Genomic DNA, 15,697 nt, shown 5'->3' on the forward strand with positions numbered 1-15,697 from the left:
CCGATTCCAATTCATTGATAAGTAAAGGGCAAGGTAATGAGCCTAAAAGCCAAATAAAGAAAAAGAGAACGTGACAAAATGAGTATCATAAAAATGGTGCTAAACTATACTCAATATTTTGCTAATACAACAACATCTTAAGAGGTACTACGCTGCTATCATTCACACAGGCCACTGCAGTGATGTACAACATCTTCACGATCTTAAACAGTAAAAACAGCTGTCAGAGAGGGCCCAAAGAGAGGATAAGAATGAGTGATATTCTATGAGGCACTATACCTTCCAGCCAATGGCTTGGCTTAGCAGAGGAAAGCCGGTCATTGAGGTTGTACAGTGGCAAGGCCAGCTTTTCAGGACCCACGGTGAGCACCTCTTCAAAGACAGAGAGTGGTATGAACTCCCTGTCAGTGAGACCGGTCAGTCGGGGAAGCTCCGAGAAGATTGTCTGCACAAAGAAGAAGTGGTGAAATGCATGCGGAGAAATAACAAACCAACACAAAATATCTCACAAAGGCTAGATTTTTTACCTGCAATGTAAGATCATCAACTGCATCAAAGTCCTTGAAGTAAAAGTCTTCAAGAAGCTTTTCAACATTTCTAGACCAGTTTCTGGAAGAAATTCAAAGCAAGAGAGAGAGGTACTGTCAAAAAAAAAGTTGAAAAAAGAGGTACTGTGGAGGATGAAACAAACCACAAATGCAGTGGGTCAAACACACAAAAGCAATGACTATTCAGTTAGGCCAGGTCTAATGTGATCACCTTCACAAAGCGCTTCAGAGCGGACAGAGTTCTTGCAACCAAACTCACCCCATCTGAATGGTGCTCTGCAGACATGAGAACAGCGCACTGTACTTCTCCAGGACAGCACTCAGGCCATGCTCTTTGCTCCAGCGCGATGCAAGGTGGAGAGCCACCTAGACGTACAAAACAATCATCATCATCATTGTCCTGGCTCACCGAAAAGCTTCCTCATCCATCTATTATCATTTTGTCACAGTGCAAAAAAGACATGTGCATAAGGCAAAGAAGTTACACAGGATGAATGACGACTCACAACTACAACTGGTTTTAGTCCAGGGTGAAGTATACACACATAAAAAGGAAGAAAAATACTATAATGAAAAGTAGATCCCAGGAAAAAATACCTCACAGACACTTGAAAAACTATCCTTGCATCAGTTACCATGCCTCAGAGTAACTGACGCCAACAGGTACCAATCAGTTGCACTATCTGTTATCTGGCACTGAACGAGCCATAACTAGGCACAGCTTAATTTAAGTAGTGCCTCTTTCAAGTACTGTTGGATAAGGTTAATGTGCAGACTAATTTAGAAGCCTTGCTTTCTCCACAGAGGTACAGTTCGCAGACACTTTTCCATCGTGTTCATGTAGATGTTGAAAAACCTACTTTTCAGAATAATGCAAACCAGTTCTGCGGCTGTTTTCACCATGCTAACACTAAGTGCCCACAACAGTCCAGTGAGCAACATGGAAGCACCCAGGAAGCCCTTAATGGAAAGGCCTATAAGAGACTTTGTGGCATCATGAATGAAAACTCCTGTTTTCAACCCTGCCTAAAGAGAATACAGAACAGGTAGGCCTGGGCTACCTGGGAACTGCAGGATGGCAAGTCAGACCTCTCGAGAACATGCCAATCAAGGTCACGCAGACCTTGGTTGGCATAAGGGTAGGCCTACTTATGAAAGATAAGGGCATATGTGATAAAACTTAGTGTCACAGTAACTTTTTCTCCCCACGAGAACAACGAAAAGCTCTGAAAACTTTTCATTAGTTACAAACCTAAATTTTGTGGTGCATGAGTTAAAACCCCAACAGGAAGCTGTTATACCCTAAATTCAGGAGGCAAATACCCACCACTGAGAAACTGAGCCGGTTCAATATGAACAAACTAGGAAATGGGCCAATACAGGTGTCTTAGATAGTAAAGATCGATCCGTACGAGAAGAATTCTATACAGTGTCCGAGCTTCATATTCAACAGTAGTGTTAGTGAGGTGAGGTGAATCACTCGCTCGTGCACGTGCTTGGAGGGGAAAAATATCTAGACACGTGGATAGTTTGGAACCCTCCAAACTTGTGCCAGCATTCCTTAAATTATAAACTTGCTGACGTGTGCAGAGAGCAGTCAACTGGAGACCATCAAATCTTTTTTTAATGTAAGCACAAGCTTTTGACCCTGACAGGTTGCAGTAGATTCAAACTGATTCAAACTGGGTGCTTCTCAGATAAGCTTACTGAAGTGCACACCAGCGAAAGTAGGTCCACGCAGATTTCCTGTCAGACACGGACAACACTGCAGCTTCCCATGTGAAACGCCCATTTATGCAACACCTCAACAATGTAAAATGCAGAAACGCACAACACACCTGTGCATACACCCTGGCATTGAAGTGTTGCCCCATACTCCAAGGAAGGACAGCGGGAAGATATTCCAGCAGGTGCGATTCCAGCTCACTCTCAGGATCAAGGCACGCACACAGGTGAATGATGACGGCCAGGAAAGAGCAGACACTTCCCGTTCTTTCAGAGCCTGCCTGTTTTGTGACAAGAACAGGCACAACAGAAATGAGTACTCGCAAAAGTGAAAGGACACTGTTTGTCTTGAACAGTGTATGAGTTAATTAAATTATGTTTGCACAGTTCTCAAGAAATGCGAGCATTAGGTTGTGAAAAGCGAGCATTCTACTGATATAACCCGCACATGAAGCATAGCTTGAGTGTGCATCCCTCAGATGGGCATACAAGGAACAGATCACTCCTTTGCAGCAGAATTAATAGCTCCGAATGAGTGTCAGGTAAAGGAATGCATTATGGCACTCATCTCAAAATGAATCGTTTGCAGGAATTTACAGAACCCTGAAGCTCATGTTCTTTATTGAAATCCACTAGTTTCCTCAGCTGGATGACAAGACCCAGTGGAGATTACACATGATTGCAACTGTGCTGATTCAGTTCCTTCTATATTTCAAAAGCAGTTCTGAGAAAGTCAGGCACAGCAACGAACAGTGAATGGATGAACTGGCAAAATAACCTGGTGCAACATTTCTTGGGTATCTCTGTCCAGTGCACTGCATCCACAAAACAATGCCAATTCATGGTCACAATTTCTAGCCCAACCCATCCTCCTCTGCAATGCTACTTCTAGGCCTGCTTCCCGAAGTTCCTTAGTCGCTTTAAGTGGTACGCAATAAGGTCACCTGTCATATTCACTGGCAGTGACAGTCACTGTGGTGACAGTCAGCATGGGAATGTAGCAAGGGTGCATGCAAGTTCCGCATCTGCACCCATACCCTGCACCTGTAACCTGCATCTGCAACCTACACTGCACCTGCAGCCTGCGCCTGCAACCTGCAACCTGCACCTGTTTGCAGAATGAACATGACCTTCTGATCTAAAAGGCATTCCTGCCCACACGCAAGCCATGTGCACAATAGGAGAGATACTTGGCAGGTGCTGCAGGCATACTGTCACACAGGTGAAGGTGGCACAGAACAAACTATGCAAGCCCAGAGAAGAGGCCCCCATGTGCTCACCTTCTGCATGGTAGGAATCAGCCTGGCACGAAGACGAGGAGTGCGCAGCAGAATAGAGACAGCAGTCCATTCCAGCAGGCAGCGAATTGACGGCTGCTGGCTGTCTTCGACAAGCTCTTGAAAAACGTGCTCAAGGAGGGTCTCAAACATGTCCTGGAAAAATGACAATACAGTAATAAACTAAAAGTTGCACCTGTGACATAAACTACAGCATTTGGCCCCAATTTAAGCATGATTTTAGTAACTAAAGACTAGCTTTGCAGCACAAAAACATTGCTTGAGAAAGGTCTGCGACTGTCTTGCAACCTAAGAGTAGGAACCTAGTTTTGGTTTATGGGGGTTTAACGTCCCAAAGTGACTCAGGCCATGAGAGACGCAGTAGTGAAGGGCTCCAAAAATTTCGACCCACTGGAGTTCTTTAACGTGCCCTGATATCGCACAGTACACAGGCCTCTAGAATTTCACCTCCATCGAAATTCGACCGCTGAAAAGCTGGAATATAGGCACCAGATCAACACAGCATGGCTTGGTTATAAACAACAGCATTTCTCACTGTTTCTAAACAACAGGGCCATAAAGTTGTAACACATTAACAAAGACATTGCCAAAATTTTTCGCACAATATCCCTAGCCCTAGGGCTGAAAACAGTACTACCTACTTTTAAGTTTTAAAACAAACAGCTCACCTCTGTCAAAAGGTGCAACAGGCACAGCTGAGCCTGCCAGACCCTGTTTTTCAGCCGGTGGATGGTCGAGTTGCCAAAGTAGCGCTTCCGCGTTGAGGAGACCTCTCGGTCATACTGGACCAAAGCCTGCGATAGCTTTGCTGCCATCTGGGTGCATGCGCCGTCAGTGGGGCTCAGCTGAATCAAAAAGGCAATTCCTAGCGCCCGAACTTCCACATCGGCTTGGTGTTCACTAACAGGAGGAGAAAAAAATGAAAAGAGGAAGCAGATTACAAATAATAATGATTATAGATAAAAGCGGAATTTTCGGTATAAACATATATGCGTGGTGAGATCCTAACGAAATCTGTTTGAAGCTAACACAGTCGTCAGTAGTGACAGTAAGGATGAAAAGTAAAGCGCTAATATTTTACGATATATCGCTACAGCTCACTTACAGAGAGGACTAACACCAGTGAGGAAAGACAAGTTACTAGAACACAAATCGTGACAAGATGGGTGCACAGAGGCCGCTCTCATAACTGCTGAAAACTGAATCATAACAAACAGTCCTGCTAAAGCAAACTGAATTACAATAGACTGAACAAAGGGTAAAGCTTAGGTAGGAACACTAAAGAGCAATACTAGTATGAGTTTTTCTGTGGATTTTACTGAATTGCGTTTGCAACCAAACAACATTTCTATTTGTATTCTTTGTTTGCTTTGTTTGTTATGTGGTTTGCTTCCTCAGTAATAATTTGAACGACAAGCAATAAAACTGTTCGCCAACTAGGTACACATGTGCCGCATTTTCCGCTGTATGAGTAGCATCTGTGTATAAGTCACACCCCCTTGCAAACAGTAGTTTTTCAAAAAAAAAAAAGCGCACATAAGCCGCACCAGCGCATAAGACGCACCTGTTCAGGTAAGCGCTACGAAAATGCGCTGAGGATACCTTCATTTGAGAGAGAGGAGAAAATACACACTTGCAGCAGCTGCCGTACACATGCAATCGCAACATGTCAGTGCCATTTGCTGGCAGAGGCCTTGGCAGCTTTAGTAGCAGAATGGCGTGTTTGTTCTGGCAAGAGCCGCAGTTGTGTTACTCATCCACAGAACTTAGCAGCGCACCAAGACATTGCAGAGTCAGTAGCAGAGCAGTATTTCTTAAGGGGGGACACTGGTCTTGAAAAAAAATTTTTTATTAATGAAGTCACAGTAACGAAATCTTCAGGGCATATGTATTTTTGTGTGCTGATTCTAAATATGTCATTTAATTTCATGTAAAACAACTCCTAGAGCACTTATGTACCTTTTATGCTAGTATTTTGCGGAGAGTTTTGAAGAAAATTTGCTGCGGGAAACTCGCTGAAATGTATGCCATTGGGTTCTCTTGACACCAAGGAATACAATAAGGGTGAAATTGTCTTCCTGCCTATCATAGAACTTAAGTTATAGAGTTTTGAAGTTGTCGCTTCAGAAATGAGAAGGAAAATGTGTGTTCCTGTGTGTGAAGTGGCAGCTTCAGTACCCTATTACTCAAGTTCTATGAGAGCCAGGATGATAATTTTACCCTTATTGTATTCCTTGGTGTCAAGAGAACCCAATGGCATACATTTCAGCGAGTTTCCTGCAGCAAATTTTCTTCAAAATTCTCCGCAAAATAGTTGCATAAAAAGTGCATAAGTGCTCAAGGAATTGTTTTACATGAAATTAAATGACGTATCTAGAATCAGCGCACAAAAATACATGTGCCCTGAAGATTTCGTTACTGTGACTAAATTAATAAAATTTTTTTTTCAAGACCAGTGTCCCCCCTTAAGTTCTTCGCTCCCACACCACAGCTAACGCTCAAACATCCGCTCTACACACTTTTAACCGTCCTGAGAAATTTTTTTATTGGTTTCATCGACTGGAGACTCTTGCAGCTTTGCGCCAGTCCCGGCTCATTTTTTCGTTCACGTACCTCCCTGCTACCTGGTTCCAATTCTCTAGCGCACATTCAACGGGACACAGCTTGAATTTTGTGCTATAGCTCCTTCAACTGACGTCATGTTGAGCAAAACAAACGTGCAAAGCACGCGAAGCCAAACGGAATTGACGCTGATATCTGAACTTTCCAGAACAAGGCTGGACTGGATGCGGTGGTCACCACAACCAGCTCATCCATGGCAAGAAAAAGCTTCCTTACCTTCTGAGTAGCTGATTTACAGACAGGGCCCCTCCCTGTGCTGTCACAAAGGCCTCTGCATCAAAAACAATGCTGCAAGAATAGGTACAGCAATGAAACTACGACACACCAAGTAGCGTACACTACAGAAATAAGGTCAGTCCCTCGACAAGCTGCGCTTTCTATTTTGAAATCTTAAAGGTGCACTGAAAAGGAATCTGAACTCGTCTTTTTGCCGCGGGAACTCAATCTACACGTTCCGAGCATTCTTAGAAACTGCGACTTATTGCCCTGTGTGGCCGATTTCCTTAATTAAATCGAATTAACGTCCGGCTCCCGCCTTTTTTTTTAAATTCTGCCTCGTACGGTGGGCGGAGTCGACCAACGCGGGGAGTGCCTTTCAGCTAGCTCCGTGGAGGCTTTGCTTTCGCTTCATTTTGTTTTTTAGGTTTCCGTGAATAAATAGTTTCATTTGCAGATAATATAACCGCAATATAAGCCCGCAGAAATAAAAATACGCGTGGACTATTTGCTTCTACGGACTACTACGTATTACTCCGCCGATGGCAGAGCGGCAAGCCGCCACGGGACTGGGTGAAAGGCGCTCCCCGCGTTGGTCGACTCCGCCCACCGTACGAGGCAGAATTAAAAAAAAAAGGCGGGAGCCGGGCGTTAATTTGATTTAATTGCGGAAATCGGCCACACAGGGCAATAAATCGAAGTTTCTAAGAATGCTCGGAACGTGTAGGTTGAGATACCGCGGCAGAAAGACGAGCTCAGATTCCTCTTCAGTGCACCTTTAAAAGCGCAGCCATGACTCACATACTCAGAGCTCATTATTGTTGAACACTGATCCATGGAATAGCGTTTCATCTCACTATCCTTTTTTTTTAAGCAGTCTTTCTTGAACTGCACTCTCTCGTAACCCCCATAAGAAAACAAGAATGAAGAGTAACCAGCATGTGATCTACGGGAGCCTTTCTGACAATAACTATGAGTAAGACCCCCGCACTAGAGCCAAAAAATCCCTTATTTTTAAATTTTTAATGCATGACCAGTGCCATGGCTTTTACTGATGACATGTTCTATCCTAGAACAAGTTTCTGTTAACACTCAGACTTCTTTAAAGCTGGTGTTTACAAGCATAAGCCCAGTATTTGGCTAAAGCAATTGCTATCTTGAGGAACAGTGTAAGTGCACTAAACTGATAAGCTAAAAAAAAAGGAACACCATTCACCGTTGGTCCTTGCGGTAAACAGGCCCGTACGTGAGTGCCTTAACCATGACACTGAGGTAGTCATCCATGAGTGGTATGCAGCCCTTCCACACTTCTATCAGCTTTGTTATGAGGGCACAGAAGACGCCCGGCATCACTTCTCCCAGCTCTAACAACTCTTCGAGATACTGCAGCAAACAGAATGCAAAGTCATGTGAGATTCACTCACAAGGAGGTGACAGCTGCATCATAAGAAGGCAACAGAAAGACCAGCTGTTATGGATACAATATTTGCCATCACATCTTTGAACAGATGGTTCTACTAACATTAATCTAAAACTTAAAGGCGCACCGAAGAGGAATCTGAACTCGTCTTTTTGCCGCGGGAACTCAATCTACACGTTCCGAGCATTCTTAGAAACTTCGATTTATTGCCCTGTGTGGCTGATTTCCCTAATTAAATCGAATTAACGCCCGGCTCCCACCTTTTTTTTTTAATTCTCCCTTGTACGGTGGGCGGAGTCTACCATCGCAGGGAGTGCCTTTCACCCAGTCCCGCGGCGGCTTGCCGCTCTGCCATCGGCGGAGTAATACGTAGTAATACGTAGTAGTCCGTAGAAGCAAATAGTCCGCGCGTATTTTTATTTCTGCGGGCTTATTTTGCGGCTATATTATCTGCGAATGAAACTATTTATTCACGGAAACCTAAAAAACAAAATAAAGCGAAAGCAAAGCCTCCACGGAGCTAGCTGCAAGGCACTCCATGCGTTGGTCGACTCCGCCCACCGTACGAGGGAGAATTAAAAAAAAAAGGTGGGAGCCGGACGTTAATTCGATTTAATTAGGAAAATCGGCGACACAGGGCAATAAGTCGCAGTTTCTAAGAATGCTAGGAACGTGTAGATCGAGTTCCCGCGGCAAAAAGACGAGTTCAGATTCCTCTTCAGTGCGCCTTTAAGGAAGCAAGAAAAAAAAAAAGCAACTAGTTCAGTTGTCACCATGTGCAACCAAAAAATATGGCTGCATTACATAAAGCACAGGTTTGCAACACCAGCATACAATGTGATTTAGGTAACTGCAAAGAGTTAGCAGTTTGCTGTTCCATTGTTTGCAACTTGAAATATTCTTTACTTTAAAAGACTTTAAAACATAAGAGGCCCACTCACATGGCTCAGCAGAGATCCGTGGTCAGCCTGAAGTAAAGAGGGCTGGAAAGCGAAACTGATGAACATGGCCACTGCCACCCGAAATATGTCGCTTTTCTTCAGGTCCTTACAGCTCTGCCAGCACGCTTTCAGGCACTTGGCGAGGAGGTCGGCATCAATGGACTTGACCTGAAAGTAATGGGCACAAGCTTGAAAATTCATTCGTGCATTCCCTAAGAGAACCAAGGACACACAGCACTGAAACTGCACAGTTATGGAAGCACACGCAGTTGATCCTGTAATGCAGAGCAAATAATGAGACAAGTATACAGCAACATGAAGCAGTTCTACCTAGTGCCACAAAATACAAGCTCCAAGCTTTGCACAGTAAAAGCAAAGCGGATGGTTTGTAAATGTTTGGAAGGATAATAGTACTGTCAAAAATTTTCGTTCCATGCTACGAGGTACTGGCTGTGTATCTACTCTTTTGGCATTCCTTTTAATACTGAAAGAGATTTTCAGACGAGCTTTTAACGAAAGAAGTGGAATTGATAGTGCTCACTAGTCTCTGCCCAAATCCCAACGACATCGTCAGCACAGGTACAGAAAAGGCATCATTTCACACGGAATGCTAAAAGAAAAATATTACCTGATCTGCTAAATTACACAAAGTACACATTCTGTAAATTGCAAACGAAATTATTTATCAAAAAGATTACCTTTTATGCTGCTAGTGGGAACTATTTTTTGGGCAATGTCACATATATCAAACACTGTTGAGTTTGCACAGTGGTATGCCAGTTACCATAACATTAAATAGTAGTTTGGTATTGCTCACTATCAAATCAACATTTTCTTGAGTAAATCTCTCGGCAAGCTGGTCAACTGTTGTGCATGTGTAATCTGCAGACAAAATACCTTTCCGTTGCAACAAATTTTTTGTCGTAAAATGGCACATGTTTTCCAGGCACCAGTGCTCATACCCTACCAACGTTTACATTACCAAGGAAAAAAAAAAGGCTCTACATTACAGCCTACATTCCAGCTACATTACATTACAGCTACATTACTAAAATAAGTGCACTCACCAAAGAAAGGGCATGTGACACGGCCTTCAGGATGTGAAGGCACGACTTTTGCGAAGCTGTCTCCAGAGCTTCAACTGCTTCTGCGATGAGCTTGTTGCAGAGCTCATCCGTGGAAAGGGCAATTTTGGAGACACTCTCCCAAACCAGTTCAGTCACTGAGGAAGTGAACGCCACCCAGCGAGACTTGACAACTCGGTCCTGAATGCTGCGAAGACACAAGCACACATAAGAGAGAGAGAGAGACTCTTTAATGAAGAGCAGAGAATTACTCTTTAATGAAGAGCAGAGAATTTAGCCGGCGTTTAAAAATCGCTGGCATGCTACTCTGCGTAGGGAGGGGAATTTGGGAGATAAAGACAGGAGGAGAGCAAGCGCACATAAGAAAATGAATTCACGGCGAACTGAGGCCTAAGCAAGAGGAAGGCAACATTTGCATTTGGTATTAATGTTGACCACAGAGAATGAATGTACGAAGTGAGAGAAACCCTACGCCCAGGTGTGGTACAACAGTATCCACACACATCAAGCATTTTAGGGTCAGCTACATGGCAACAGCATATCAAAAGAGACAAGCACTTGCTTGCATTCACTAATTTTTACCATAGCCCACTTAAGCGCAAATGAATGCTTTAAAGCTTACCCAGAGCTTCATTTTGCTCACTTATTTCGCAGCACAGTGCAGATGAAGAAGCTTTTATTCTGTGCCACTAGGTGCCTCCAATGCACGCACATCCAGCACAAGCTAATTTTCTACACAACATTATCCATCACCTCACACTCATGCCGATCTGGGGTTTCTCCACTAGCACATCCTTGCTCTGCAGTTTATTCCCTATCATCAGTCTTCCGCAAGTCTTCACACTGAACAAGGGTTGAATTGTACATACATCCAAGAGTCAGGTTTCGCGACCGGCACCGAGATGCCTCCTCTGGCCACCACTTCAAGGAGCAGTGCTTCCACTTCATTGGTTTTGCGAGGGAAGCGCTTCAAGACCCAGCGGAGGAACCTCCAGTAAGGCACCGTCTCCACTGACACCACTGCGGAAGTCTGAAAAACATGCAGTACAAACTGCACTAGACCAATCCCCTTGCCGTGAAAGGTAAAAACTCGGGAAGGAAAAGCAATGCACTCTGTGAAAATGAACCTTCCACATCACTTCACTTCATGCCTGTATAAAATGTATAAATAGCAAACATTAAAAAAAATAGAGAGAGAAATGGAAGAAAAATATCTCAGGGACACCTCAGCACCGTCCACGTAAACTGAGTGGCGTAAATTGAGAATCCGCTCTGTTACCCTTAAGGGCAACAGAGCGGATTCCAAGAGAAGGCAAAAGTAGCAGGGGACGGCAGAAAGTTCGGTGGGCGGGTGAGATTATGAAGTTTGCGGGAATAGGATGGCTGCAACTGGCAAAGGTCAGGGTTAACTGGAGAGACATGGGAGAGGCCTTTGCCCTGCAGTGTTCGTAGTCGGGCTGATGATGATGACGATGCATGTTTCATGCTTGGAGTGTTCCAAGATAGTACAAAAGATTTTAATCAGTATCGCCCACATCACCTGCCAAGCTCATCACCGGACAAAGGCCTCTCCCAATGAACTCCAACCGTTAGTCTTGTGCCTGTGAAATTTCCAGTAAGAATTAAATTAACTAAAGAAACTAGGAGTCAAGGAAATCAAACAAACTAGAGGGGACCTTAACTTAAACTAACGGAAAGCAGTTTCACTTTCTGAAGTATCCGTAAGCACAGAGAGCAGGAAACAGCACCCCACTTGTGGATATTGAACGCACAACTTCTACATGCGCAGCCGAAACTCAACCCCATGAGCCAAGGTGATGGCTGTCCACACACCTGCTCCAGTGGGTACCACATTTTTATGGACATAAAGCGAGCTTTTTCCTTTCAAATGATCTGCATCACCATATTCCTATCCAAGAAAGAACACAATTTCTTTCTTTTGTTGTCCTCCTCAAGTTAGCAAAAGTGACCCCAACCACCACGCTCGTGAGCTGCGAAGAACAGCTGAATCGTTGACTACCTTGGTATTCGTGTGTACTGGATAGATAACTCTGCTTTAACAGCAAACATTAATGGCACCCCTGGCCTTAATTGCATTTAAAGAGACTACTATTCGCCACTGCTTTCCTTCGTACTGAAGACCTAGATTACTAGGCCCCTATTTTCTACCGCTAGTACCTAAAGACCGCTAATTTCTTTGCTACAGCTGGCCAATACAAAACACACAACTTTAGTTGAAAGTACCTGCATATGTAAACTCACCTTTGACAGCACCAACTTCTCTCTGCAAGTCTCCATGCCCTCGTTGATGAACTGGTAGAACAGGGAGTTGAACTCACGCTCCCCAGCAAGGATGTTCAAGAACTGGTAATGTACTTGAGTCTCTTCAAAGTCATCCAGCTGCCAAAGAAAATGTTCAAAATCGCTCATTACGGACAACAATGCGTGGGAAAAACGCAAAAATTGAGCTCATTCCTTGAATGCACTCCTCTTTGAAGAATGAATAAAATCTCAGCACTCACATTTTGAATTTTTATGGCGCTTTGCACCACTAAAAGATGCAGTTACGACAACTACTCACGCACGTAATACCAATAAAGGCCCCGCCATAAATAGACAAGAACAAAAGGGCAGTCATTAAATACAAATACTTGGTATAGTATGCGCTGCCATAAACGTAAGTCCCAACCACTGCCAAAATAAATCCCGTACAGTTGACAAAGCTAAATTTCAACCCTTGCACTGCCGATTCAATTCTATGAGAAATTACTTGGTTATGGTTTTCTGAAAGAATGAACATTTTATGTCTAACTTTACCTACTTGTAAATAGAAGTGGAGCTATGTTGTAGCAAATGCTCCGATTTGCACTACTTTTGTTTTATGTCTACATTTTCAATCCAATTACATACTCCCGCAAAAGAGCAGTTTTACGTCTGGCATCCTGCAGTAGTGGGGTTCCACTCTCTTAAAAGCGCATCAGATGTCGAAGCTAAGATGACGAATTACATGAGGTTAAGGTGACCAGAAAAGCACGAATCTTACATTGTTGATAGCTCCAAAGGCCAGCTTGTAAATGTACTCATGCATGTCCTCGGACCGTGGCACAAGCAACAAAAGCAGTTCTTCCTGCAGTGAAGCTAGAACAACATGAAAAACCAAGGACAGAGTCAACCAGGTCAGGGAGCCAGGATAAGCTGCGAAGGCTACATTTCACTTCAAAATAACACGCAAGATACTGCAATGAGGCAACAAAGAGCTGGGAACAGTTGCCGTTTTAGAAATATTAAACTGTGCCCAAACCTGCATAGTACATAATAATGATATTCCATATCATTCTTTCCTACGTTATCACCTTTGCTATTTTCCAGTATGGAGCCTGGCAAAAATTACCAAGAATGCAGGCATTGAGCAATAAAATACATATATAAAAAAGTCACTTTAGCACTAAACAATCGATTCTCAAACTTATTTGCAAGACAATAATACATCGACAGACGGGTGATGCACAATGTACACATGACAGAGCGAAAACCGAAAGCCCACTGAAAAATAATCACTGCCAACTGCTGGCAAATTACTGACACTAGCTGTTGCCCCCATATCGAACATCTCTTAGATCTCCATATACTCTTTCCATGAAGTACAGCTTTTATAAACACAGTTTTTTAAATTCTCTTCAACCAGAATTTACTTACAGTATACACCACCACACTGGTAATGGTTTGTAGCTGCTATCAGCAGTGATGCACGCATAATTGTTCAGAGTATTACGATCAGATGCATGCATGTAAATAAAAAGTAAAGCATCATAAGATTGCTTCGCCTCAGTGAAACATTTTTTAGCAAGCTGGTTGACTCTTTTAGCACGAAGAAATTAACACAACAGCCACAAGCATGAAAAAAAGACACATGCAGAAACTGAGTTGATTTGCCTTCTACCAGAAGAAAGCATAAGCCTCGAATGCTTACAATAAGTAATTTGGCACTGTCTGAAATCATTGTTATACAGTCAAGTCCACTTATAACAATACTGGTTATAACAATATATTGGATATAACAATGGTCGGTCATGGCACCATCAGCTTTGCCATGTGTTCTATGGTAAAATAAACTGCTTATAGCAATGCTGTCAGGGCACATTATTAGTTATAACAATTAAATCTCGTAATTGAGTGTCAACCATTACAGAAAAAGAAAAGAAATGCTACAACCACACCATCAAAACCATGCTTACAACACAAAAGCGTGCATGTGTGGGGCCGACCAATGGACTAAGCTGGCGCAGCAACGCCACGAAAGCAAAAGAGGCAGGCGTCATCGCGTGAGGAGAGCTGCTGCATTGCTGCATTGGCTACGCATGCCGTGCGTACCCCTAATCAGCCAGCGCGGTTTTTCTCTTGTCAGCTGTCACCCCACCCTTGGTTCTGCATGCTTCTTGAATTTCCCATAAGAATAGCTTCCAAAAAGCCGGCTTGATTCCTGTGACGTGGAGGTGCACAAAGCTCCCGGTGGCGCAGTGATGGCGGTGCTTTGGTCATCGGTGAACGGTGAACATTGTTCCGGTTCCCTGAAGTTCGATTTAACAAGCTTTTACAGGCATTAGAACAATCAAACCCCTCTGGGTATTTACTGTCAATAAATGCTCTGAAGTTTGTCATCCTTTCTTTTTTTTCGGCACAACCCTGTTATAACAATTATTGGTTATAACAATGGTATTTCCATGGCACTTGAATATTGTTATAAGTGGGCTTGACTGTATTCCTATTCAAAGCTTCACCAGAAACTTTATAATTCTTCAGTTTCTTCACGGTGCAACCACCAGATGTAATAAACTTGAGCTTCGCAAACAGCCAGTTTGGTGCCTCTGCTGGCTAACCTTTGTTAGCACAACTATGACGACGACTTCAGGGAAAAACACATATTCAATTTTTCTGCAGTTTCTTCAGCTCCACCACCTAACACTCGCAGGGCACTGCCCAAGGAAACTTCAAGCCCAAGAACAAATAACGAGCAACTTACGATCGCCATTCACAGGCCTCGCTTCGTGGTAGAGAGCAATAAAAAGCTGTGCGGCCCTCAGCGAGTGATGCCTGGCCAGGTAGGGCCTTGTGCCGGCAGCGCTCAGAATTGCGATGCTGCCCTCGAGAAGCTTCTCCCACGTGACATCATCGCACAGCAGCCTCGCATCGTGAAAGAGCACCGCCATCCTGGCCAGTCTACATACACAGGTCATGTTTGCCAGGGCACTGGGACCTGGATGCGGCAAGAGGGGTGAGAGCCATTGGAACAGGAGACAGGAGCCCTGAAACAACCATGTTAAGTGCAGCACAGTCGACTGTCAATACTTCAAACTTGAAAGTGATCGAAAATCTGTTCGATTTACGCAGAGTTCAAGTTGATGAGAGTCCACTGTACAGGGTGTTCCACTTTATTCAATACAGAATAGTTCATCGTCATCATCATCAGCCTGACTACACCCACTGCAGGGCAAAGGCCTCTCACATGTCTCTCCAATTAACCCCGTTCTTTGCCAGTTGCAGCCACAGTATCCCCGCAAACTTCTTATCTCATCGGCCCACTACACTTTCTGCCGCCACCTGCTAAGCCTGTCTTCTCTTGGAATCCACTCCGTTACTCTTAAGGACCAGTGGTCATCTTGCCTTCGCATTACATGTCTCTCCAATTAACCCTGTCCTTTACCAGTTGCGGCCACCGTATCGCCGCAAACTTCTTAATCTCATCCGCCCACTAAACTTTCTGCAGCCACCTGCTAAGCCTGTCTTCTCTTGGAATCCACTCCGTTACCCTTAAGGACCAGTGGTCAGCATTACATGTCTCTCC

The 15,697-nt window shown here is 43.9% G+C and overlaps 1 protein-coding gene across 2 annotated transcripts in view; it reads right to left on the bottom strand.

Moving 5' to 3' along the window:
- LOC149332199 (tRNA (guanosine(18)-2'-O)-methyltransferase TARBP1) overlaps positions 1 to 15,697 on the bottom strand; it is a 29,520-nt gene that overhangs the window by 2,733 nt on the left and 11,090 nt on the right. For both annotated transcript variants that reach the window (XM_089557124.1, XM_089557125.1), the window contains 14 exons: positions 14,876 to 15,109; positions 12,899 to 12,993; positions 12,118 to 12,255; positions 10,725 to 10,885; positions 9,838 to 10,042; positions 8,771 to 8,938; positions 7,626 to 7,792; positions 6,410 to 6,481; positions 4,240 to 4,471; positions 3,554 to 3,706; positions 2,387 to 2,554; positions 808 to 914; positions 528 to 609; positions 280 to 445 (listed from right to left, as the gene is read on the bottom strand). In XM_089557124.1, coding sequence (XP_089413250.1) covers positions 280 to 445; positions 528 to 609; positions 808 to 914; positions 2,387 to 2,554; positions 3,554 to 3,706; positions 4,240 to 4,471; positions 6,410 to 6,481; positions 7,626 to 7,792; positions 8,771 to 8,938; positions 9,838 to 10,042; positions 10,725 to 10,885; positions 12,118 to 12,255; positions 12,899 to 12,993; positions 14,876 to 15,109 — 2,148 coding nt within the window. The remainder of the gene's footprint in view (positions 1 to 279; positions 446 to 527; positions 610 to 807; positions 915 to 2,386; positions 2,555 to 3,553; positions 3,707 to 4,239; positions 4,472 to 6,409; positions 6,482 to 7,625; positions 7,793 to 8,770; positions 8,939 to 9,837; positions 10,043 to 10,724; positions 10,886 to 12,117; positions 12,256 to 12,898; positions 12,994 to 14,875; positions 15,110 to 15,697) is intronic.

This window comes from Amblyomma mixtum, chromosome 8 (assembly GCF_055824585.1).
Source record: "Amblyomma mixtum isolate Tamu chromosome 8, ASM5582458v1, whole genome shotgun sequence".
NCBI lineage: Eukaryota > Metazoa > Arthropoda > Arachnida > Ixodida > Ixodidae > Amblyomma > Amblyomma mixtum.